This window comes from Schistocerca piceifrons, chromosome X, assembly GCF_021461385.2.
Source record: "Schistocerca piceifrons isolate TAMUIC-IGC-003096 chromosome X, iqSchPice1.1, whole genome shotgun sequence".
Classification (NCBI taxonomy): Eukaryota; Metazoa; Arthropoda; class Insecta; order Orthoptera; family Acrididae; genus Schistocerca; species Schistocerca piceifrons.
In genome coordinates, this window is record NC_060149.1 from 140,686,368 (window position 1) to 140,713,500 (window position 27,133).

The 27,133-nt window shown below is 38.5% G+C and overlaps 1 protein-coding gene across 1 annotated transcript in view; it reads left to right on the plus strand.

Annotated features, from left to right (window-relative positions):
• LOC124722989 (membrane-bound transcription factor site-2 protease) overlaps positions 1-24,267 on the plus strand; it is a 55,049-nt gene extending 30,782 nt beyond the window's left edge. Inside the window, exons 5-6 of the mRNA XM_047248157.1 lie at positions 9,383-9,563; positions 23,201-24,267. Of these exons, the coding sequence (XP_047104113.1) occupies positions 9,383-9,563; positions 23,201-23,796 (777 nt within the window). The 3' untranslated portion in view covers positions 23,797-24,267. The remainder of the gene's footprint in view (positions 1-9,382; positions 9,564-23,200) is intronic.
• The last annotated feature ends 2,866 nt before the right edge of the window (positions 24,268-27,133 follow it).

The following is a 27,133-nucleotide window of genomic DNA, read 5'->3' on the forward strand; positions in this document are numbered from 1 at the left end:
TATTTTATACGTCTTTAGTCATACAATACTACACTGTGCACTTTCTTACTGTGTTGAATTGATTTTGCGGTTTTCATATATCCTTCAGTTGGATCAAAAACAAGAGATGCACAGTCACATTTGAATTCAGCCACATAGCTATTAACAGTTGAAAATTGAGGAGCAGATGCCTTATAAACCTTCACCAACTTTTTAGTGAATTTTCATTGGTCATAAACTGTTCAAAATGAAGAATTTTTGTTAGGGCACAGTGTTTCAGTATTTCCATGTGAACAAAATACACACAGCTCTACTTCTTTACAAACTTATGTAAGCAAACTTACTTCACAGATCAAGTAGACAGTTTCTTATGTACTGTGCAGGCATGGCATGCAACTCAATAGGTACGGGAAGGGGAGACTGGCAAAGCTTATAGGTGACAGTGTAGTGGGTGGTGGTGGGATTACTCATGGAAAAATTCCTGTAGTAGTTGGTGTTAGAGCTGCACCTTTTTTAGATTGAAGTCAGCTGACATGTGTACATGCTTAACCCTTTAACTGCTGTGGACGTGTTAACATGCGCGCCCTTGTACCTGTCCCTTTGTATGCTCTGAACGTGTTTATGTGCGCCACCAGTCCTTCTACCTGGTACTCTGAATGTGTCTACATGCAGACACGTCCAGAGTACCAGGTAGAAGGACTGGTGGCGTGCATAAACACGTTCAGAGCACACAGGGACAGGTACAAAGGCGTGCGCGTTAACATGTCCAGAGCAGTTGAAGGGTTAAAGGAAGTCCCTCTAACTAAGGAATCACTTTCAGAGGACATTATGTTTCCAAGTAGAGAAGGAATTAGCATATTTCATCAAAATATAAGAGGTATTAGACATAAAGTTAGTGAACTGCTTATAGATGTTGAGTCTGAAATTATTGGTATATGGGAACACCACTTAAATTATTTGACAATTCAGAGGCTTCCTTTACCAGGATACAGATTAGCTGGCTGTTTCTCAAGCTGTTCCTTGCGGAGTAGGGGAGTGGCCATGTACATAAAAAAACCTGTATTCCATTTGAGTCCATAGACATATATCATGGCACTACACTGAACAGATATTTGAATGTTGTACAGGGGGAGTTGAACTTGTTGTTGTTGTTGTGGTCTTCAGTCCTGAGACTGGTTTGATGCAGCTCTCCATGCTACTCTATCCTGTGCAAGCTTCTTCATCTCCCAGTACCTACTGCAACCTACATCCTTCTGAATCTGCTTAGTGTATTCATCTCTTGGTCTCCCTCGCTGATTTTTACCCTCCACGCTGCCCTCCAATACTAAACTGGTGATCCCTTGATGCCTCAGAATATGTCCTACCAACCGATCCCTTCTTCTAGTCAAGTTGTGCCACAAACTTCTCTTCTCCCCAATCCTATTCAATACTTCCTCATTAGTTATGTGATCTACCCATCTAATCTTCAGCATTCTTCTGTAGCACCACATTTCGAAAGCTTCTATTCTCTTCTTGTCCAAACTATTTATCATCCATGTTTCACTTCCATACATGGCTACACTCCATACAAATACTTTCAGAAATGACTTCCTGACACTTAAACCTATACTCGACGTTAACAAATTTCTCTTCTTCAGAAACACTTTCCTTGCCATTGCCAGTCTACATTTTATATCCTCTCTACTTCGACCATCATCAGTTATTTTGCTCCCCAAATAGCAGAACTCCTTTACTACTTTAAGCGTCTCATTTCCTAATCTAATTCCCTCAGCATCACCCGACTTAATTTGACTACATTCCGTTATCCTTGTTTTGCTTTTGTTGATGTTCATCTTATATCCTCCTTTCAAGACACTATCCATTCCGTTCAGCTGCTCTTCCAAGTCCTTTGCTGTCTCTGACAGAATTACAATGTCATCGGCGAACCTTAAAGTTTTTATTGCTTCTCCATGGATTTTAATTCCTACTCCGAATTTTTCTTTTGTTTCCTTTACTGCTTGCTCAATATACAGATTGAACAACATCGGGGAGAGGCTACAACCCTGTCTCACTCCCTTCCCAACCACTGCTTCCCTTTCATGTCCCTCGACTCTTATAACTGTTATCTGGTTTCTGTTCAAATTGTAAATAGCCTTTCACTCATTGTATTTTACCCCTGCCACCTTCAGAATTTGAAAGAGAGCATTCCAGTCAACATTGTCAAAAGCTTTCTCTAAGTCTATGAATGCTAGGAATGTAGGTTTGCCTTTCCTTAATCTAGCTTCTAAGATAAGTCGTAGGGTCAGTATTGCCTCGCGTGTTCCAATATTTCTACGGAATCCAAACTGATCTTCCCCAAGGTCGGCTTCTACCAGTTTTTCCATTCGTCTGTAAAGAATTCGTGTTAGTATTTTGCAGCTGTGACTTATTAAACTGATAGTTCGGTAATTTTCACATCTGTCAACACCTGCTTTCTTTGGGATTGGAATTATTATATTCTTCTTGAAGTCTGAGGGTATTTCGCCTGTCTCATACATCTTGCTCACCAGATGGTAGAGTTTTGTCAGGACTGGCTCTACCAAGGCTGTCAGTGGTTCTAATGGAATGTTGTCTACTCCCGGGGCCTTGTTTTGACTCAAGTCTTTCAGCGCTCTGTCAAACTCTTTACGCAGTATAGTATCTCCCATTTCATCTTCATCTACATCCTCTTCGATTTCCATAATATTGTTCTCAAGTACATCGCCCTTGTATAGACCCTCTGTGTACTCCTTCCACCTTTCTGCTTTCCCTTCTGTGCTTAGAACTGGGTTTCCATTTGAGCTCTTGATATTCATACAAGTGGTTCTCTTTTCTCCAAAGGTCTCTTTAATTTTCCTGTAGGCAGTATCTATCTTACCCCTCATGAGATAAGCCTCTACATCCTTACATTTGTCCTCTAGCCATCCCTGCTTAGGCATTTTGCACTTCCTGTCAATCTCATTTTTGAGACATTTGTATTCCTTTTTGCCTGCTTCATTTACTGCATTTTTATATTTTCTCCTTTCATCAATTAAATTCAATATTTCTTCTGTTACCCAAGGATTTCTACTAGCCCTCGTCTTTTTACCTACTTGATCCTCTGCTGCCTTCACTACTTCATCCCTCAGAGCTACCCATTCTTCTTCTACTGTATTTCTTTCCCCCATTCCGGTCAATTGTTCCCTTATGCTCTCCCTGAAACTCTGTACAACCTCTGGTTCTTTCAGTTTATCCAGGTCCCATCTCCTTAAATTCCCACCTTTTTGCAGTTTCTTCAGTTTTAATCTACAGTTCATAACCGATAGATTGTGGTCAGAGTCCACATCTGCCCATGGAAATGTCTTACAATTTAAAACCTGGTTCCTAAATCTCTGTCTTACCATTATATAATCTATCTGATACCTTCTAGTATAGTGAAACTAAACTTCTAATTTTCGTTGTTTATAGGTCCCCTAACTCTGACTTCAGAGCATTTCTGCTCAAGCTAGAGAGGATTCTTGAGTCACTTTATAGGAAGTACCAGAAATTAATTATATGTAGTGACATCAATATTAATTTTGTGTATGATTGTGCAAAAAAAAGGGTGTATGTAGATCTCCTAAATTCATATGAACTGACGCAGCTGTGTTTTTTCCAACTAGGGTGCAGGGGAACGGTAGTGCAGCAATAGACAATATTTTTATTTATGCTTCATTACTAGATGGGCATTCTGTTAGTGAAAGGCTGAATGGCATTTCAGACCATGATGCACAAATTTTAACACTAAAAGGATTTTGTAGTCAAACAATTGTCACATATAATTACAAACTATGTACAAAAGTTATTCCAACGGCAATAGAGAGTTTTTTAAACCTCATCAAGGAACAAGAGTGGCAGGATGTTTATAGTGCTGATAACACAGATATGACAAGTATAGTGCTGTTTTCCATTAGAACGTTCTAAACAGGGTACTAGCAGTAAAAGGCAGTCTGGGTGGCTGACTAGTGGGATAAGGATATCATGTAGAAAAAAGCGGGAATTATAACAAAACGTTAGAGGTAGCCACAATCAAGCTACAGTAGCCCATTACAAACAGTACTGTAAGGTGCTTAAAAATGTTGTTAGGAAGGCAAAGAGTATGTGGTACACAAATAGAATATCTAATTCACAGGATAAAATTGAAACCATATGGTCAGTCATGAAGGAGGTGTCTGGTCAGCAGCACAAGATTGACGATATAAAGTCAGTTCATAGTAAAAATATGTCTGTTACTGTTAAATCAGATACATGTGCAGTATTTAACAATCATTTTCTAGGCACTGCTGGTGAATAAAATTAAAATTTAGTTTCTACAGGGAATCATATAACTCTCTTGGAAAATGCCTTTCCGTGATTGATGTCTGAATACTCCTCTGTGAGACAGATGATGGGGAGATTGAGTCAATAATTAAATGACTGAAGACTAAGGACTCTCATGAATATGATGGAGTGCCTAGCAGAATATTAAAGTACTGTGCTGCACATGTTAGCCCTGTATTTTACCACATTTGTAATTTTTCCTTAAGGAATGGACAGTTTGCTGAATGATTAAAGGACTCAATAGTAAATTCGCTTTATAAAAAGAGAGAGAGGGATAATGTAGAATATTTTAGGCCTATTTCTATGCCATCAAGGTTGCTAAAGTTATTGAAATGGCTGTGTATGTAAGGATAATTGATCATTTTATATTATACAATTTGCTATCAAATGTACAGTTCGGCTTTAGAAGTTGTTTAACAAATGAAAATGCTATATTCTCTTTTCTCTGTGAGATACTGGATGGGTTAAATAAAAGGTTTTGTACACGAGGCATACTTTTTTGATTTAACTAAGGCATTTGATTGTGTTGATCACAAAATATTGCTCCAGAAGTTGGATCATTTCGTAATACTGGGAGCAGCTCACAATTGGTTCACTTCTTACTTTAGCAACAGACAGCAAAAGGTCATTATTCACAGTGTTCAGAATGGGGTTTGAGAGGGGAACAGTCAAATGGGGGAGGTGCCTCAGGGATCAGTGTTGGGGCCACACCTGTTCCTTATTTATATAAATTATATGCCCTCTTGTATTATGGGTAACACTAAAATATTTCTGTTTGCTGATGACACTAGCCTGGTAGTAAAGGATGCTGTGTGCAAACATAGGCTCTGTATCAAATAGTGCCGTTCATGACATAATTTCATGGCTTGTAGAAAATAAACTAACGCTAAATCACAGTAAGACTTGGTTTTTACAGTTTCTAACACACAATTCAAGAAAACCTGACATTTTAATTTCACAGAATGGGCATATGATTAGTGGAACTGAACAGTTCAAATTTCTGGGTGTTCAGAAAGGTAGTAAACTGTCATGGGAAGCCAACATTCAGGATCATGTTCAAAGACTTATAGCTGCCATCTTTAAGGTTTTAATGGTATCTGAAGTAAGTGATCATTTGATATGAAAATTAGTCTACTTTGCTTATTTTCATTTGCTTATGTCATATGGTATTATATTTTGGGGTAACTCTTCCCATTCTAAAAAGGATATTTTTGGCTCAGAAACAGGTATTTTGACATTGCCCCCCCCCCCCCTCTCTCTCTCATATATATATATATATATATATATATCAGCTTATTCCCAAGAGTAAGCAGCTTTCACTCAGTTGATACTTGGCAGAAATCAAACCTGCATTTGGGTTGCGCTTCCTTAACTCTTGTGCAGAAAGGTGTGCAGTATACTGCTGAATCCATTTTTGATAAGCTACCACAAGGATTCAAAAATCTTAGTTGTAATCCATGCACTTTCAAATTGAAACTGAAGAGTTTCCTCATGGATCACTTCTTCTATTCTGTTGAGGAGTTCCTTGAAAAATTAAGCTGATTCATATGTTGTATTGTTGAGTGCGTTTACTTAAACTTATGGCTTGACTTTTTTGGGTTCATAAATACTTTATTTTATCTGTTATTACTTTTACGTTGTAATTTCATGTACTGACACGTTCCATGACCTTGGAGATTTGCTCCTCAATTTGGTCCTACAGAACTTGACATTTAAATAAATAAATACACTAGGGTGACAAAAGTCATGGGATATCTCCTCCTTTTGCCCAGCATAGTGCAGCAACTCAACATGGCATGGACTCAACAAGTCGTTGGAAGTTCCCTGCAGAAATACTGAGCCGTGCCACCTCCATAGTCATCCATAATTGTGAAAGTGTTGCCACTGCAGGATTTTGTGCACAAACTGACCTCTTGATTGTGTCCCATAAATGTTCGATGGGATTCATGTCTGGTGATCTGGGTGGCCAAATCATTCACTCAAACCGTCCAGAATGTTCTTCAAACCAATTGTGAACAATTATGGCCCAGTAACATGGCTCATTGTCATCCATAAAAATTCCATTATTGTTTGGAAACATTAAGTCCATGAATGCTAAATGGCAAATGGTCTTTAAGCTGCCAAAAATGACAATTTACAGTCACTGACTCAGTCCATTCCCTTCAATCACAGCCCTCACCATTATGGAGCCACCACTAGCTTGCACAGTGCCTTGTTGACAACCTGGGTCCATGGCTTTGTGGGGTTGGTGCCATAGTCAAACCCTGCCATCAGCTCTTACCAATTGAAATCAGGGCTCATCTGACCAGGCCATGGTTTTCCAGTGGTCTAGGGTGCAACCGATATGTTCACGAGCCCAGGAGAGGACTGCAGGTGATTTCATGCTGTTAGCAAAGGCACGCACATTAGTCATCTGCTGCCATAGCCCATTAATGTCAAATCTCGCCACACTGTCCTAACAGATAAATTTGTCATATATCCCACATTGATTTCTTTGGTTATTTCACACAAAAAAACACTGCTCTCAATCATGAATGGATCTCAGAATATTGAATTCCCTAATGATTTCCAACATGGAATGCCCCATGTGCCTAGCTCCAACAGCCATTCCACATTCAAAGACTGTTAATTCCCATCATGTAACCATAATCTTACTGGAAACATTTTCACGACTCAGCTGAGTACAAATGACAGCTCCGACAATGCACTGCCCTTTCGTACCTTGTGTACGTGATACTACCTTCATCTGTATGTGTGTGTATCACTATACTGTGACTTTCATCACCCCAGTGTATGTCAGTGTAGCAGAAAGAAGATGTAATTGATGTAAATGGTGTCATACCAAGAATTAAAAACTTTTATGAGACAGTATTTCTGGTAAGTACTTACCATCAGGAGGAGAACTGTGTAGTACTGCTAATAGGCACACGTTAAAGTACACACACCATCCTAACTTTTGTAACTGTTAATTCCTTCCTTGGGGAGGAAGGGGGGATAGGCTGGGGAAGGTTAAAAAATTGACAGGTCTCTCAGACCACAGAATGAGAGCCACCTTTCCATTGTGAGGATGAGGGGAAACAAAGATGAAGGGACAGGCAGTAGAGGGAGTAGAGAGTCAAGAGACCACCAAGCAAATTAAAAATATTGTTAGCCAAAGAAAGAGGTGAAAAAAATTGCTAAACACTGAAAAAAGTTTCTAAACATGGGAAGAGGTCAGTGTATATAGAATAAAATGTTACTGAAGACTGAAAAGATTGCTCCATACCAAAAAAGCCGGCAGGTAAGAATAGCAGCCAGCACACAGATGAAACAAAATTAGGATGCTGAAAAGGTGGTTAATTGTATCAAAAGAAAGAGTCATTTGAGATAGCAAAAATTTTTGCGAGTCAGAATTGCTGGCAAGTACAGGGTGGCGCAGGGAAACGGGAAATTTCGAAATAACGTCGTTTCCATGAATAAATTCATAAAACTAGTAATTTATTAACGAAAGTGAATGTATTCAGTATGCCATTATTCAGTATGTCTTTACAATCAAAATGTCCAAAATTGTCTCTTTACTTTTTAAAGATGATATCGGAAAGATGTGCTCCCATTCGGCGTTCACACTCTAACAGCCTGTTATGAAAATTCTGGAATGCACGGTGTAGCAAATCTTGGAGAATGGCAGTGATTTCGTTTTCAATGTTCTCCTTCAGTTCATGGATTGTTGCAGGACGTGTTCGGTACACCTTGCCTTTAAGATATCCCCACAGGAAGAAATCACACACACTAATATCAGGGGATCTCGCAGGCCATGCAATGTCACCGTTACGTGAAATAATGCGTCTTCCAAACAATTGACGAACTGCTGCCATTGATTGTCGAGCAGTGTGTGACATGGTTCTGTCCTGCTGAAACCACGTTTTCGACGTTAAGATTAAGCTTGTATAGTCTCGGTGTAAAGAATGTTTGAAGCATTTAAACATATCGAGCGGATGTTACTGTCACTGCACTACCATCCTCACGTTCAAAAAAATAAGGGCCGATGACACCATGACATGATACAGCACACCATATTGTGACCTTGGTGCTATGTAGTGGTCGCTGGTGAAACTCACAAGGATTGTCTTGTGCCCAATAACGAAAATTCTGTTTGTTCACGAATCCGTTCAGGTGGAAATGGTCTTCGTCTGATATCCATAAGTTACCAAGGAAATTCGCATCCTCGTTGATTTTAGCCAATATCTGGCTACTAAACTCCATACGTGACACTGGGTCTTGTTCGTGTAAGTGTTGCACTATCTGCAACTTATAGGGATGGAAGTCTAATTCGTGCAGTATTCTTTGTAAGTTTTCGTCGCTTAATCCCTAGCGAAGATGCATGCTGTCGAACGGAGCGGTGAGGACTTCTCTCGATTGCAGCTCTAGCAGCTGCAATGCTCTCTGGGGTACGTACCGTTGGAATGCCACCTGGAGGTTTCTTTTTCAAGGCAGATCCTGTTTCTTCAAAATTACGCACCCACGTTGTAATCACATGCACAGATGGGACACGTCCATGACGTCCAAGCTGGTAATGCTGTCGAAATGTTCTCTGCGTGGCAGTCGCACTATCACCATTTTTGTAAAATGCTCTCACAGCTACTGCATGTTCTGCACCAGTCCAATTCTCCATGATTACTAAATGGCAATGCATTCACATCAATTGTGCAAAGTTTCGAACACCTGCCGGCACTACAGTGCTGCCAACTGTAACGTTCAAAATTTCCCCTTCCCCTGCACCACCCTGTACTTACCTTCAGGTGGTAAAATTTCCTCTCATCATTGCAAAACTGCATTTAATGACCTACATTGTCCAGTGTGTCCATAAGCATTCCTGTAAAAGTCTCATAGTTGATGCAAATGCTTAAAATTAAAAGCAGATGTAGTGACATGAAGTAACGCTTGTAAAGTATCCTTGTTCTTTTTTTTCCCCCTGTATCAGAAGTTATGCAGTTTGATGTAGTTCCAAATAAAATGTATGTTTAATTTTTAGACATCTGTCTTATATTTTATGCATTGGGTACATGTTTTTATATATCAATTGTTTTAGGATTCTGCACTCATGGGGCCAACTGGACTGAAAGTTGGAGACAGGGTGGTGGCAATAAATCAGTGTGAAGTTTTGGATTCAGAGACTTGGTATCACTGTACTTTATTGGCAATCAAACAACCAAGTCCTGGATATTGTATATCAGCTGAGTTGGTCAAGGAACATGATGAATCTGTGCCAGGTAACTCCTACGATGTAGCTTATTGTTGTCACATGAAAAGTTTTCAATTGTTGACCCTCTATTCCAGAACTGTAATTATTTATCTGTGATATTTTTGTAAAACATATTAATCAGTTATTAATTTTGAGCCAGATACTTGTTATTGACATTCCCAGTAAATGAAGGATTTCAACAACTGTGTTGAATGGATGGAAAATCAAACTTGTGCGTGCGATGACTTGCTGACATTGCAGGATATGCTGCAATCTACTCACCTTGTGCAGTCATTCATGGCTTGTGTTTGCTTCCTTGATGAAGTCTTGAGCTGTTGAACTGCTAAAAAAAAGTATTAACACAGTGCTGCAGAAGCACCCAGGAGCAATTATCGCCTAGGCATAACAATATATTGGTAATAGGCAGATTTAACTGGACTCAGGGGCACCCCAATCAGTTGAAAAGGAAAATTCTATTGAGGAAACTAAAATTACAAGGATGTAGAATGGCTGGTCAGTTCTTGTCTTCAAGAAGTCAAATTCTGAGTACTATCTGATAGAAAAAGTTTATTTCCACTTTTATAGGAAGTATTAGGGATTTTACCTCCTCATGGTAAATATGATTCTTTGGTACTCTTATTTTAAGATGTCCAATAATTTTTGTGCTAGAAAGTTTGGAGAGAACGTAGGAAAAAGGGGGGGGGGGGGGAGTGAGGAAAAGAAGTGGCCGCAGGTGAGGTAAGTTGTGGATCATGATGTTAAATAAAGTGAATAATGTTAATTCACTTGCCGAACAAGCTAGTGGACCTACCTCAGTTGGACTCTTCATTCTTCAGTAATGTCCAGGTACTGTCACAAGACAAAAGCAGTTAATATGGATATGAATAAACAATTTGGGTGTTCTTGCTATTTATAGCATTGATAGTTTTATGATAGTGTCAACAGGCTGTTGTCTTTGGTGTTATATTTATCAGCTCTTATCACTGTGTTGACTTATCTCTTAAAATTAAATTATATTTAGTGACGCAAATTTTCAGGAAGAAATATCTTGACAGTAGCCAAGTACAACTATATGCTCTATGTAATTTTTATCATTATTATTTCTATCCCTTCACTTGCCTCATAAGTCTTGAGATTGAAATCTACTGCTGGCTTGTTACTAACATTTGAGGGGGTAAACAGAAACAAGGCGAACATGAAAAATGATTCTTTGTCGATAAAGTGCTTGGTCACTTTTCATCTTTGTATGACAATTTTAATTTTCTTACCAGAGTTGTCATTGAACCATGAGCAACTGTAATTATATCCTGTTATTCTTTATATGGGGTGGTTATAATTAAACTTGAGAGGGCCCTCATGAAAAACGAGTGATCGTAGGACAGCGAAATTTTGTTCAAATGGTTCAAATGGCTCTGAGCACTATGGGACTTAACATCTGAGGTCATCAGTCCCCTAGAACTTAGAACTACTTAAACCTAACTAACCTAAGGACATCACACACATCCATGCCCGAGGCAGGATTCGAACCTGCGACCGTAGTGGTCGCGCGGTTCCAGACTGAAGCGCCTAGAACGGCTCGGCCACACCAGCCAGCCGAAATTTTGTGGGAAGATTTGTAAGGACATGCAGAAGAGAAATAATGAATAAATCAGTGAAAGAAACACATTTTATTTTCCGTTTAAGAAGGTAATATCTGTTAATTGTGTACCATATTTACGTCCCAGGTTATAAAAATTGCTCAGTGCAACAACTGTCTGCATATACGACAGCCTGGAACTGCACTAGAGATTGCTCTACTGCTGCCCAAAACAATGGTGGACCACAAAATGTTCAGCAGTTGTGACACAGCTCGTACACTGCTTGAAGCTCACACATTGCATCCAGCATTCTCAGCCATTCCAACAGTAACTTCTTCAACAGTTTGTGGTGGAGCTGGCCATCAACCTCTTCCAGGGGAAATTCCCAAATTGCCAGATAATTCAAACTTCCAAACTGTGTTCTTCATGCCCAGTGTGGAAAGAGGACGTCTCTGTATTCCTTTAATGCATTGTTACTCGAAAAGAGCAGCAGCACTATTGCTGTTGTTTTGACAAAACTGCTTTGCGAATAAAGCCTTGCTCACCTTGTCTACTTCCATGTTGACTGCCTGTAACTGTAATGCATACTGATGCTTCTGTTTCAACCGTGCACTGTCTGAACATCTTTGCTACAAAGTTGGATATCCATACGGTAAATAGTTTCCCTTCTACACTGGCTCAATTAGCAAAAGTTTAAATATCATCACACTGTGTTGTCTTCCACTGATATGATTAAGCTTGCTTCTGGTTTTCCAAGATGTTCATTTGTGCTGCTCCAGGGGAACAGTTTTATGCAACAGTCATCTTCACAACCTGATGATGATTCCAGTTTAGGAGCAATTTCTATACATTACTTTTCCCATATTGCTGTAATTTTCCTTGAATCTTGAAGGCCAGCATACTTTAAAATACCGAGAGCCATGCTACATAAAATAGCATGATAGTCTTCATAATAGCTGCTTCATTTCAGGACAGCAGCAATCTGCCCAGCCATTAATAAAGGTTTTTCGACAATTGCTCCTTAAAATTTTGGAATGCTCACTTTACAGATTTCTGAACCATTAAGAGGTTTTCACCCTGCATATTCAGGTGCCTGGGTGTCACAAAGTTTGACTAAATGAAAAATAAGCTCCACTCAAAGCATGAGCATAGTCAGGAAAAGTCACTCATGTGAAAAACTGCTTGCTTTGCAGACAGTAGATGTTGATGGATGGCTAGATTCATTAGATGGTGAATGTTCTACAGAAATGAAAGTAATATTGACTTTACCCCAAGGGAGCATATGTTCTCAATATATGTAAATGGTATATCAGATAGGGTCAGAGGCACTATAAGATTGTTTGCCAACAATGCTCTTCCCTGCAAGGATAAAAAAAAAAGTTGACATGTTCCACATCCACGAGGATCTCCTCAGCATGGATCTATGGAACGAAAAACTAATCTAATCATTGGACAATCATAAGGAGATGGAGAAAGACATGGGCAAAGTTTCCACTTGATGTAACAAATGTTATCTGTTTGTAAATGTTGATTAATGCAAGAAAATGCTTATAACAAAGGGAAAGAACCAAATAGTACCCAAGATTAGTAGTGAACATATGAAATTGGACGAACATCTGATATCAGTATTAACAAAGGAGAATAGAGGAATTTTATTTGTGGTAAGATGCTAGTGCAATGAATTCTAGTGTATTGTTTCAGTGTTTGGATCCCTTATAAAGGTGGCATGGCAATAGACACTGAATGAATTTAGAGACACACTGCTGGGTTCATAATGGTTCGTATAACTACATAAATGTAAGAGAAATGATCAGAGAACTTAAATCAGAAGGTGACATTCTTATAAGGAATTCATTGGGTTAATTTAAATAACTTTTATTCAGATAAAGTAGTGTGACCATTATGCTACCACCATATAAGATGAGGTAGATTATGTTATGCATAGAGATATTCAGATGGTTATTTTTCTGTTGCTCATTATGCAAATGGAATATGATGGAAAAGCAATAGCATTGGTACAAAGTACCCTCTGCCATGCACTGTACTTTGCCTTGAAAAATATATATGTAGATGCAGGAAAATAAATATGCAAGGGAATGGATGGAAGTGACAGCACATTAAGAGAAATAAGCACATCACCAGAAGCGACAACAACTTCATGCGAAAACTGTCCTCCATTACACTGATTAATTGAGGTTAGAGAGAATATGTAAATGACAGGTCTCGAACTGATAATGTACTTGAAGGTTGTAGTGGGAAACACCCAACTGAATTCTGCATCAATATATGACGTATGCTATGAAAGAAGATATGCCTAAACTGTGAGGACTTGCAGGTAGAAGAGGCTGACAGTTTTAAATTCTCAGTGTGATAGAACTGCTGAAACTTCTAAATAAAACTATACTTTCAGTGTGAATGTGTCAGACATAGGTGACATGAAAAAAATAGACATACTATGCTTACTTTGATTTCATAATGGTATACTGTGTAATTACAATTATTTCTGGTTTTAACTCAAAAACATCCTGTGGAAAACTCTTTAAATAACTGTGTGTACTTACTACTATATCTCAGCATATGTATTACTCAGTAAAGTTTCTTTCTGTAACAGACAGTTCATAAAACCCATACTAAGATTTAGGACAGGTGACATAAAGACTTACTTTGGTCCAGAAAGGTGTCCATTTTTCAGTCCCACTGATTTCCAGTAATTTTCCAGTAACTATAAAAAGTTGAGGCACAAATAAAATACTGTTTAAGAGGAGCCTGAAGGACATACTGGTGGCCAACTCTTTCTACTTCATCAACAAATTTATTAACGGTACATATTGATGTATGTGTTACCAATAGTGTCACATAATGTGAGTGCCATGTAATTTACAAGTTATGCACAACTGATGGAATATAACTGTCATAACTGTCCTTCATCACAGCTCTCTCTCTCTCTCTCTCTCTCTCTCTCTCTCTATCTCTATCTCTAACACACACACACACACACACATGGAACACTGCATGCATTTGGTGAGTAGTGATCATTATACATATTAATGTGTCTATAGTCGCATGTTTGTGCAACTGTAGCATTAAATTGTAAACAAAAATGAGCCATTTTTAAAGCTTGGTTCCCATCCTCGAGGGCCACGTGTCTAAGTACCTGTAGAATGAGTAGTAAAGCAGAGTGTATTGATTCTGTGTAAAATATGCATTCTATGTTCTGTTTTAATTACATGTCCCAAATCCATGAGGATCTCATAACTATGGTGCAGGGATTGGCAGTACACCATAAATGTGAATAAATGTAGCATGTTACACAGATACAAATATTGAGAGACCCATTACTGTTCAAGCCTGCTGTTGCTGAGTGGGTTCAGACAGAACAGATCCTGTGCAGATAACCTCCTTATTTTACTACAGATCATGGAGAAACATAACAACAGGGAAGGAGCTACACACTGCCTTTGTAGATTTAGCAGAAGCTTATGATACAGTTCCTAGTGCAAAACTGTAGGAAGCTGTGAACAATATAGATATGGATGACCATCCTTTACAAATTGGTATTGAAATGTTCAGAACTAGTAAGGTACAGGTAAAAAGAGTGTCAGAATTATCAGAACCTGTTAATGTTACAAAATGGCTAAGACAAGGTTGCATTCGATCACCCACATAGACATAGACATAGACATAGAAATGGCTCTTCAAAGATGGAAGAATAGCTGTAGAGAAATGCGATGTACAGGTGTTTGTGTTATTTTCTCTGGTGATGAGGTCATTCTAAAATAAGATGAATACAGTCTTGAATTCATGGTATAACATTTGTGTCAGGAATATGACAAATGGGAACTACAGATAAGTGTAACAAAAATTTAATATCTGGAGGTGAATAGGGGCACTGGTTTTGAACTACACATTAATGACGAAGTAGTTATGAGACCGATAGAGAAATTTATATATCTAGGGACATGTATTGATGAAAGTGGATTGGGTAATGCAGAAATAAAATGGAGAATACAGCAAAACAGAAAAGTAATAGGGTGTATGAATTCTTGTTGGCGGGTCAAGAACATTTCTAACAACAATAAGAGAGGAGTGCCTAAGCCAGTGATTGAATCTGTCCTATACTATGGATCAGAACTATAGATTTTAAATGCTGACCTCAAAAGAAGACTAGTAGCTGTAGAAATGGGTTATTTACAAACGAGGGCCAGGGAGCTGAACAGGATGCTCTAGACACTGGCAAAATCTCACATAAGTGGTGTTCCAGTAAATGCTATTGGTAGGTGGGGATACACTACACATGGCCTGCACCTGAATAGGATGGGGAAAAGTAAGTTAGCTTCTCTATTAGCAGAAACTGTAAGGGGGTCCACAGTCACACAAGGGGTGATCCCTGTGGTTAATGGGTCCAGGCAGACAGGTTTTTTAGGTTAAAGCCAAAGTCCAGACAGATGACAATCAAGATAAATAGAATAAAAGAAACTTCACGTACATTTAATTGGGGTAAAGCTAAGGGCAGTATCAACATACTCCATCAAAATATCAGGGGAATAAAAAATAAAGTAGATGAGCTGTCAGTGTGTTTAGATGAGATTGATATAATCTGTCTGTCTGAACACCATGTAACTGTGGGCATGGATAGTGTCAGTATAAGTGGGTATAATTTAGCATCTTACACTTGTAGATCTAGGATGAATAACGGAGGAGTTGCCATTTTCATAAAACAAGGGTATAAAAGCAAAGCTGTAGAAGTAAGCAAATTTTGTGTTGATCAACACTTTGAGGTTTGTGCATGTGAACTTCAGCTATATAATGTAGTATTGATATTAGCAACAGTCTACAGGTCCCCATTAGGAGACAGGGAGCTGTTCATAAAAAAGTTTGACTCCCTATTATGCTGTCTGTCAGACAAAAGCCGGCCGAAGTGGCCGTGCGGTTAAAGGCGCTGCAGTCTGGAACCGCAAGACCGCTACGGTCGCAGGTTCGAATCCTGCCTCGGGCATGGATGTTTGTGATGTCTTTAGGTTAGTTAGGTTTAACTAGTTCTAAGTTCTAGGGGACTAATGACCTCAGCAGTTGAGTCCCATAGTGCTCAGAGCCATTTGAACTATTTTGTCAGACAAAAAGAATAACTTATTAATCTGTGGTGATTTCAATGTAAACTTTCTAAGTAATTCTGATAGGAAAAGTGAACCAGAAGTGTTATTAACAACATATAACTTAGAATCAGTGATCAATTTCCCTGCATGTATAGCTCAGGACAGTAGCACGCTAATGCCAGGTGTACTGGTATGAAATGAGCATTTTTTGTGAAAATGAAACACTAATTTTGAATTGAAAAGTAAAAACATTTTATTCAAAGTACTGACCATTGCTTTCTATACATTTTGACCACCTTTCTGGCAATTTGTGGACACCACGCCAATAGAAATGTTCGTCTTTTGAAGCAAACCAATCAGACACTCAATTTTCAACTTCTTTGTAGGAATCAAAGTGTTCCTCAGCCAATGCGTGTCCCATTGATGAAAACAAATGGTAGTCGGAAGGGGCAAGGTCTGGTGAATACGGCAGGTGGGGTAGCAACTCCCAGCCAAGTGTTTTGATTGTATCCTGAACCAGTTTTGCTTTGTGTGCAGGTGCATTGTAATGTAAAAAAATTACTTTGCCATGTCTTCTGGCCCATTCTGGTCTTTTTTCGATCAATGCATAGTTCAAATTGATCATTTGTTGTCTGTAGCGATTAGTATTCACAGTTTCACCGGGTTTTAGAAGCTCATGATACACTACACCTTTCTGATCCCACCAAACACAGAGCATTGTCTTCTTGCCAAATCGATCTGGTTTTGCAGTAGATGTTGATGGTTGTCCCAGATTAACCCATGATTTTTCTCGTTTAGGAGTCTTAAAATAAATCCATTTTTCATCGCCAGTAACAATTTGATGCAAAATTGATTTCTTTCATGTCTTTGAAGCAAAATTTGACAAATGGTTTTTCGGTTTTCCATCTGTCTTTCATTAAATTCATGTGGCACCCATTTTCCACACTTTTGGATCTTTCCCATATCCTTCAAATGGGTAGAAATTGTTTGTTGTGCAACATTTAACATTGCTGCCATTTGCTTCTGACTCAAAGTATCATCTTCATCTAATATTGCTTGCAATGTGTCTTTGAACTTTTTGGTGGTCTTCCATGTTCTTCATTTCTTACATCAAAATAATTATTTCTGACCCGTTGAAACCATCTTTTGCATGTTGCTTCTGATAGAGCATGATCACCAATGCCTCGACAAGCGTTCAATGTGACTCTGCAGCACTTTTTTTCAAATGAAAACAAAAAATTAATGCTTTCCGCAAATTATCGCTTTCTGGTACAAAATTTGACATTGTTAATGTTGTGGGTTGGCAGGAGAGCCAACACCGGGTTACTAGAGGAAGCTGAAAGGCACGCGTTTTAGCTCACGCAGGCTGGCGTGAGGTCTGGAACAAGACAAGGAAATTAGAATTTAGAAAAACGGACGTAGCTGGTGGAATAATTAACTTTAATCCATAACTGTTGAACATCGCTCTTGACTGTACATTATTCTCAATATCAATAGTAACTGAACATGGCACCTTGCTAGGTCGTAGCAATTGACATAGCTGAAGGCTATGCTAACTATCGTCTCGGCAAATGAGAGCGTATTTTGTCAGTGAACCATTGCTAGCAAAGTCGGTTGTACAACTGGGGCGAGTGCTAGGAAGTCTCTCTAGACCTGCCGTGTGGTGGCGCTCGGTCTGCAATCACTGATAGTGGCGACACGCGGGTCCGACGTATACTAACGGACCGCGGCCGATTTAAAGGCAAGTGTGTTGTCTGGCGGTGACACCACAGTTAACACGATGAAAACATATGAAGATGTTCGTTCCATGACTTGATGTATACTAAATATCTTTGACAGATGTCATACCAACCAAACAAAAAAAAATTAAGGCTCATTCACAACAAATGTTCCCTATCAACACATTTGCATCTTAACGCTCATTTCATACTGGTACACCTGGTACATAATGTATTTGTACAGAAAGAGGATGTAAAACAAACACGTGCTTTCCCTGTGGTAAACGGGTTGTCAGACCATGATGCACAACTGGTTAACTTACAAAACCTAACAGGGCGTACAGTTCAGAAACCATTTAGTAAAAGTATGAGGTCGCTCAACCCCCTATCTATACAGCACTTCAGAGAAAGCTTAAGAAATGTTAATTGGGGAGATGTATATAATGAGCCAAATGCTAATGATAAGTGCAAAACATTTCTTGATAAATTTAATCACTCTTTGAACATTGTTTCCCAAAGAAAATTACTAAGTGTAACACCACACACTTTTCAAAGAAACCTTGGATTACTACCGGTATTAAAGTGTCTTCAGAAACAAAAAGAAAACTGTATGAGACAGCAAGAAATAGTAAAGATCCAGCAGTAGTTTTACACTATAAAAATTATCGTAACATACTGAGAAAAGTTGTAAGGAAATCAAGAAATATGTTTGTTAGAGGCGAAATTAACAACTCCGGCAATAAAATATAATCAATATGGAATGTTGTTAGAAGGGAGACAGAAAAAGTAACCACTGGGGTAGGTAGTATTACTGTTAAGAGAACAAGACCATCCTAACCAACAGTACACAAGTAGCTAATGTATTTAACAATCATTTCTTAAGTGTGTGAGAAAAAATTGGTGAGAACAGTTCAAAAGAAGAAGCTAGGCAGAACATGGAAGAGTCTGTTTTGAAAAAATTTAGTCAGATTAAGTTTCACCTAACAACTTCTTGTGAAATAAGTAAAATTATTAAATCTCTGAAAAATAAATGTTCTGTTGGAATAGATGGCATCTCTAATAAGATATTAAAACAACGTGGATCAGTTACAGCTGATGTTCTGAGTCATATGCAATGCATCACTAACTCAAGGTATTTTCCCAGACAGGTTAAAATAAGCCATTGTCAGGCCTCTCTACAAAAAGAGGGGCACCACAGATGTCAATAATTATCAGCCAGTATCCTTACTTACAGCATTCTCAAAAATCTTCGAGAAAGCAATGTACTCGAGTGGTTAGCCATCTCAACAGTAATGGGATACTTAGTAAATCACAGTTCGGATTTCAAAAATGCTGTTCCACTGAGACAGCAATATACAATTTCACTGTCCACATAATAGAGTCTTTAAATAGTAAAATGTCACCAATAGGAATTTTCTGTGACTTGTCCAAAGCATTTGATTGTGTGAACCATGACATTTTGTTACAGAAATAACAATTCTGTGATATAAATGGAATAGCATATGAGTGGTTTAATTCATACCTACAGAACAGAAAGCAAAAAGTTTCCTTATATGAGTCAAGTGATTTAAATAAGTTTGCCACTTCATCTAACTGGGGTGAAATTACATTAGGTGTTCCGCAGGGTTCAATCATGGGTCCCCTTCTGTTGTTGATATGTGAACAACCTCCCTTCCTGAAACTCCCTGGCAGATTAAAACTGTGTGCCCGACCAAGACTCGAACTCGGGACCTTTGCCTTTTGCGGGCAAGTACTCTACCGTCTGAGCTACCGAAGCACGACTCATGTCCGGTCCTCAGGGCTTTACTTCTGCCAGTATCTCGTCTCCTACCTTCCAAACTTTACAGAAGCTCTCCTGCGAACCTTGCAGAGCTAGCACTCCTGCAAACCTTGCAGAACTAGCACTCCTGAAAGAAAGGATACTGCGGAGACATGGCTTAGCCACAGCCTGGGGGATGTTTCCAGAATGAGATTTTCACGCTGCAGCGGAATGTGCACTGATATGAAACTTCCTGGCAGATTAAAACTGTGTGCCCGACTGAGACTCGAACTCGGGACCTTTGCCTTTCGCGGGCACGTGCTCTGCCGTCTGAGCTACCGAAGCACGACTCATGTCCGGTCCTCACAGCTTTACTTCTGCCAGTATCTCGTCTCCTACCTTCCAAACTTTACAAAAGCTCTCCTGCGAACCTTGCAGAACTAGCACTCCTGAAAGAAAGGATACAGCGGAGCCATGGCTTAGCCACAGCCTGGGGGATGTTTGCAGAATGAGATTTTCACTCTGCAGCGGAGTGTGCGCTGATATGAAACTTCCTGGCAGATTAAAACTGTGTGCCCGACTGAGACTCGAACTCGGGACCTTTGCCTTTCGCAGGCAAGTGCTCTACCGTCTGAGCTACCGAAGCATGACTCACGTCCGGTCCTCACAGCTTTACTTCTGCCAGTATCTCGTCTCCTACCTTCCAAACTGTGGCTAAGCCATGTCTCCGCAGTATCCTTTCTTTCAGGAGTGCTAGTTCTGCAAGGTTCGCAGGAGAGCTTCTGTAAAGTGGCTAAGCCATGTCTCCGCAGTATCCTTTCTTTCAGGAGTGCTAGTTCTGCAAGGTTCGCAGGAGAGCTTCTGTAAAGTTTGGAAGGTAGGAGATGAGATACTGGCATAAGTAAAGCTGTGAGGACCGGATGCGAGTCGTGCTTCGGTAGCTCAGACGGTAGAGCACTTGCCCGCGAAAGGCAAAGGTCCCGAGTTCGAGTCTCGGTCGGGCACACAGTTTTAATCTGCCAGGAAGTTTCATATCAGCGCACACTCTGCTGCAGAGTGAAAGTCTCATTCTGGAAACCTCCCTTCCTATCTGAAACAGGAAGCTGAATTACACTGTTTGCTGATGATACAAGCATCATTATTAATCCAGTAAAAGAAAGTCCAATTGAAAATGATACAAATAAGGTCTTTGGAAAAGTCATTAATTGGTTTTCTGCAAATGAGCTTGCTCTTAACCTTGAAAAAACACAGTACATCCAATTTTTTGCTGCAAAAAGTACAGTTCCTTCAATAAATATAACACATCAATAGAAGTCAGTAGACAGGGTAGAGCATACTAAGTTTTTGGGTGTTCATATAGATGAAAATCTTAATTGGAAAATTCATATTTTGGATCTCCTTAAGTGACTAGGTTCAGCAACTTTTGTGATCAGAATAATTTCCAATTATGAAGATATAGAAATTAGTAGGCTAACATACTTTGCATACTTTCCCTCTCTGATGTCATACAAAATAATATTTCGGGGTAACTCAACATTTAGACAAACAGTATTCACTGCTCAAAAGAAAGTGGTTAGAATAATGTGTGGGGTTCATAGTCTCACATCTTGTAGGCATCTTTTTAAAATATTAGGAATTCTTACAACAGCCTCACAATACATCTACTCACTAATGAAATTTGTTCTCAACAACATAGACCAGTCTAAAAACAACATTGATATTCATGATTATAATACCAGAAAAACGAAAGACTTACACTATTCTTTGCTCAACCTATCTTTGGCACAGAAAGGGGTAAAATATGCTGCTATAAAAATTTTCGACAAATTACCAGATGAAACAAAGTGTCTGATAGACAGCAGTAATAGCTTCAAAAATAAATTGAAATCATATCTCCTTGACAACTCCTATACCATAGATGAATTCTTGAATAGGAATAAATAAGTTTATAAGTATAGTATATGCATTTTGTGCCATTTAAGGGAATGATGTAAATAATAGAAATATTAATCTATAACTCTGGATTGTAATATATATATGTTGAAGTAATAGCTAGAATGAAGGCAAATGAAACAGTGATAGATAGAATTGAAAGAAAATCATTAAAGTGATATGGGTATTTGCTGAGGAAGCCAGATCACTGGTGGCCAAAGAAAATTTTTGAATGGAAACCACCTGGCAGATCATGATACTCTTTGAAAACCACATCAACAAAGTAATGCAGCATGGCAGGGTACCCAAGGAGGCTTGGCAGAAGATAACAGGAATACAGCAAAATATTGTTATTAAGTGAACCTGGTGTTATTAATTCTGTAATAATAATAATAATAAATAGCAACAACAATAAAATATCTCAGAGTCTGTATCCACAGCAATCTATAATGGAACAGCTTTATCAAACTAATTGTGGGCTTCAAATCAGTGAAATAATTCTAAGGAAATGTAATTCATTCATGAAAGAAGTGGCTTACATACCAATTCGTGAGTATTACTCGTTAGTCTGGGAATGTTAATAGTAGGATTAATAAAGAAGATCCAAAGAAGAGTGCCCTGTTTGCTCCTAGGTTTGTTTAGTGAACACAAGACCATCGGAGATTATGCCATCAAACTCCAATAGCAGGTGCTGGAAGAGAGGCATTGTGGATCGCTTAAATGTTTACTGTTAGAACTCCAAGAGCATAAGTTAAAAAAAGAATCCGGCAACATACCTATGTCCTCCCTCCCTCTCTCTCTCTCTCTCTCTCTCTCTCTCTCTCTCTCTCTCTCACACACACACACACACACACACACACACACACACATTCACACAATAAATATGATTAGAAAACGGGAGAAGTTACTGCCCATACACAGGTTAACTGACAGTTATTCTTCCTATGCAACGTTCACAAATTAAACAAGAAGTGAGGAAATGATAACGGTACTGGAAGTACCCTCTGCCAAACAGCGTGAAGTGGCTTATGTTGTATTGATGTAAGTGAATATATGGGATGCATGCTATATCTAAATTAATTGTAAAGTCAGTTATGTCTTCCATTCTTCATCAATCACTCAAGACTTGTTACTCATGATTATTTTAAATATGCTGACACACTACATCCAAAACCATTGCGATAACAAAAATATGTCACATTGAATGGTCATTCTTTAGTAACACCTCATAAAAATCTACCTTATATGTGTAATTTAAGTTTTGCTAGTATACATTTTGTATTTCAGTAACTCTTAATTGTAAATAACAGTATAGTCTCGATTGCAGGATGATTCTGTACAGTATTGATTATAATCAACTTTTATTACGGCTGCATATGTTGTTGCACTGTTGGCACAACCTTTATCAGTTATTTTTTGGCAATTTATTGCAATGTATTATTTGATGTCAGTTAGATCATACCTTTTATATTGTCATGTATATATTGCTGTTGTTTACTGTAGATGTAAAAAAGAGAAAAGAAATCTAAATTCTACCCAGTCATTTGAACCATGTCTCAAAAGATATTTTTATTCTCACTTTCCAGTTCGACAGCTTCCTAATGGTGCAGTTGACTGTTGTGGAATGAACAGCCCAGATCACCTCTGCTTTGAATATTTGGAAAAGGAAGGAGGAACACTAGAGTTACCTCAGCATTCTTGTCTACCAGGTCGAAAAGTGGTTGAATCTGCTGCACTTATGTGCTCAAAAGCTACTGACTGCACATCAGATCTCCACTGCTTAAAGCCATCCCTTGAAAATTCAACAAGACTTGTTCGAATCGAAAGATTAGACGCAAAGGTAGTTTTATTTTTGGGTCGACCAGCTGAAATCTATCATACAATTGCAGTTAGTGATTATGTTCCTTTATATTTCATTCCTTCAACGTTGCCTGAAATGGTGACCCAAATATGTAAATACTGCATATTATTTTCATCTGGATTGGCTGCAGTTAATGCCATACCATGTTTTTTTCTAGATGGTCAGTACATAATGAGAGCCTTAATTGATTTCCTGCTAGGTAAAAAAATTCCCTTGAAAAGTGTAAGGCAGACATTAGCAGTATTTATTACCATCATTGGTACATTTTTTCTTACTGTAAATGCACTCAGCATTGTTATAACAAAAGTTTATTATTTGTAATGACAGCCTACCACTGTTGCAGTTTTTCATTTGTGTATATATTACATTAAGTCTTCTTGTCTTTCTTTAGTAAGTAACTACTGTTAAAGCAGTATTTTTCATAGTGCAGCTATTAAAATTAGTTTTGATAAAAAAAATTGTGACTTAAGTTATTATTAGTGATATGATCTTTAAAATAGAAGTAATTGAAATCTCTTCAGCGGATGTGTGTTATACATCTTTCATCAGACATCTCAGCTTGTATATGGCATTGAAGATAATATTATCATCTACCACTAATTCAGTTAGAGACTACAGTCAACTTCAAGGTTGATAATGTACAATGCACCAAATATGGTATGTCCATGGAAATGCTACCTTGACAGCAGTTGTGTGTACCTTCCGAATAGTTATGTTATTCATTTTTGCCATTCACATTATTATGGAAATTGCAGGGGAAGAGTTGGCAGTGTAGGGGAAGAAAATATGTGAAGATCCATATTAGGAGGGGGGAGGGCGGGAGGGGGGGGGGGGGGGAAGCTGACAATATCACAATGTAAATGTTTTTAACTACATCTCATTAAGCAAAGTGAAAATAAAATTGGCTTTGTTCAGGAAGAGTGCATCATATTCAAAGACATAATAGTATTTATTATTGTATTCATATATGGTGACATTAAAATGTAATGAATACATAGTGACAGTTAAAAATTTACGGCAGACTGGGTCATGAACCTGGATTTCCTGCTTATTGTTACTTTAACTGTTAGGTGATCTGTACATGCCTCCAGGCCTGACTCAAACTCATTGTCACTGTTGCATCCGCATATGATTTTCAAACACTATTACTAGAGGTTCTCTTATGGAGTGTGTGGGAATTGCATCATTGGAATAGCGGAGTGTGTCCATGACCACGGTGCACCCTGCCACAAGGGTATTCAGTACATTTAATTTGTTTCAGGTATTAACTGGGATGTGGCTTCTAAAATCTTTCATTGATAACATGAAATGTGATCAAAGCATAAGGTATGATAGAAATGACAGACAGTATAGACTGCTTTGAATAGTCGGCTCATAATTTTGTAACAAAAATGTAGCATTTCACATGTATAGAAAGTATCTTTCTGCACGTTTGCTCCAATGTTATTATTTGTCCAGGGGAGAAAAATAATAATGAGACCCATATCATGGTGGTAGAAAATAGAAAGTCAGAAGGTAAAACCAAAGTGAAGCCATGAATACAGACAAAATACATGTCTGTTCAATGTAATGCAGTATCATCACTGAAAAGTAGAAAATTCCCTAAGAGTTGCATACAAGTATTATTTTCACGCATGTCTAAGTGTATTGAACAGTACCCTTGAAGTTCTTCCATTGACACAATATATTTTCTGCAATCAGTTGCATGTTGCTCTTGTTGAATATAAGTAAATACTACCTTTTTTAAAAGCCTTTTTGAAACGTGTTATCACTGATGTTATAATACTTATAGTCAACAATTTCCTTGTCTTTATTAATGGAAATGAAACATGTGGAACCATTAATCACCACGCCTAATATGATATCCACACAAATTAGTTTACTAACTGCTCAAGATAATTTATGGATAATGCATGCAGTGCAATACCAGAAAGTCCTTGACTCTGATAACAGTTTTAATCACATGAGTTTCCCAGCCCATAGCTCACTAAGTTGAAATTTCTAGCTGCATCACGACCAGGAGGATATTTAAACACAACATTCTCAGAATCATTGTGCCAGTACAACCTTTGAGGCAGGTGGTCCATAAAGTCAGCTGATGTCATGTTTGACCCACCTTTAACTCTTACTGCATCCATCAGCTGTCTAAAGGAACTGAAGATGGCCTCTGTACTCAGTTGGCCAGTGCCACTTTTGCGAACATGTCTCATGATTTGCAGGCAGTGCATTTAGCAGCCACCACCGGAGCCTCTTCCCCATTTCAAAGGAACCAACGCCCCCCCTCCCCCCCCCCCCAAAAAAAAAAAAAAATCCTCACCAACCAGTAGGCATATCGAACGTATGCACTGACTTATTTCCTGTCCTGGCAGGCATTTCCCTGAGAGACTGTATTGTCTGCATAATATTGCACTCTCAGTAATCAGCATACCCATCCTTGGCACTTCTGCTGCCCTTTCAGGAACATCAGCCTCCCTCCTAGCAAATGAGGTGTTTCTGCCATTCACACTCAGATGAGAACAAATTAGCCAGGTTAGGCGTATCAAAAAGCGAAGAAACATCAGGAATCTAAGACAGTATGAGATTCTTGGCACAAATCATCTCCCTTGTTGCTATCTTCTTAATATAAAGCTGTAAAGTTGATAATAATTTGTCAGCCTTTGGATTCATCGCCAATGTTGTGTGCATCACTCTGTGTGCTACAGAGAGGTATGGAGATTAAGCCAGGATATTTGGCATATCAAAGGGTAAGTGCTATACCACAAATCAAAAGGTCTGGAGTTCAATCCTCATTGGGTCCTAAGATTTTTCTGTCATATATCACTGCTTTTACCTCTGGCAGTAATTTGTTAATATTAAAAATGCTAAGTTGCACTGTCATTTCGTACTACTGTAAACTTAAGTTATTATATGGTTTTAACAATTAATTTTGTCTAGATTACATAGTAAATAAGTGTATTATTATTACCTGTTCCACTTAACCTTCCAGTCATATTACTCGTTAAAAGTGAAAAGTTTGTAAAAATAGAAATCATACTTTCAGGTTTTAATTTACTTGCAATAAACATCATCTTGATTTACTTTTTTTCATTTCTACTTCATGTAAAAGACTAGGTATCTGAGTACTTAACACTTTGGAGACTAAGCCCGAGCATAGCTCGGGTCACAATGCTGTGTTCCAAAAATTTTGCTTGAATGTAGCTCGGGCTGCGATTTTCTCGACACCCAACGCACCTGTTTCTCGGAAAGTGTACTGATTTTGTATGAGAACACTTTAAGGATGTCTCACTATCTGTCCCTCGACAGTTGCTGCCCTTTGTTGTCAATTTATAGAATTATTTGAAAAGCAATGTTAGTACCAGCTGCTGTTGCGAATGGCTGAGCCAATATGTGATAAGTTGATGTAATTTCGTGCCTGTACGCAGTATGTTTTGCAGTTTACAGTAATTCTGCTACAAATACGTAATTTTTTTTGAGTAAGCGAGAAATTTTGGAAGCTCAAGAAGAAGAAATTGCACAGTAACTCACTTCACACTTTTCTTTCTGGCCCCCCCCCCCCCGCCTCCCCCCTCCCCCAACCCGCCCCCTCTCCAAAGGACAATTATACAATTATACTTTCTGTCATCATTACTTTAAAATTTGTAATGTATGAAAGAACTAA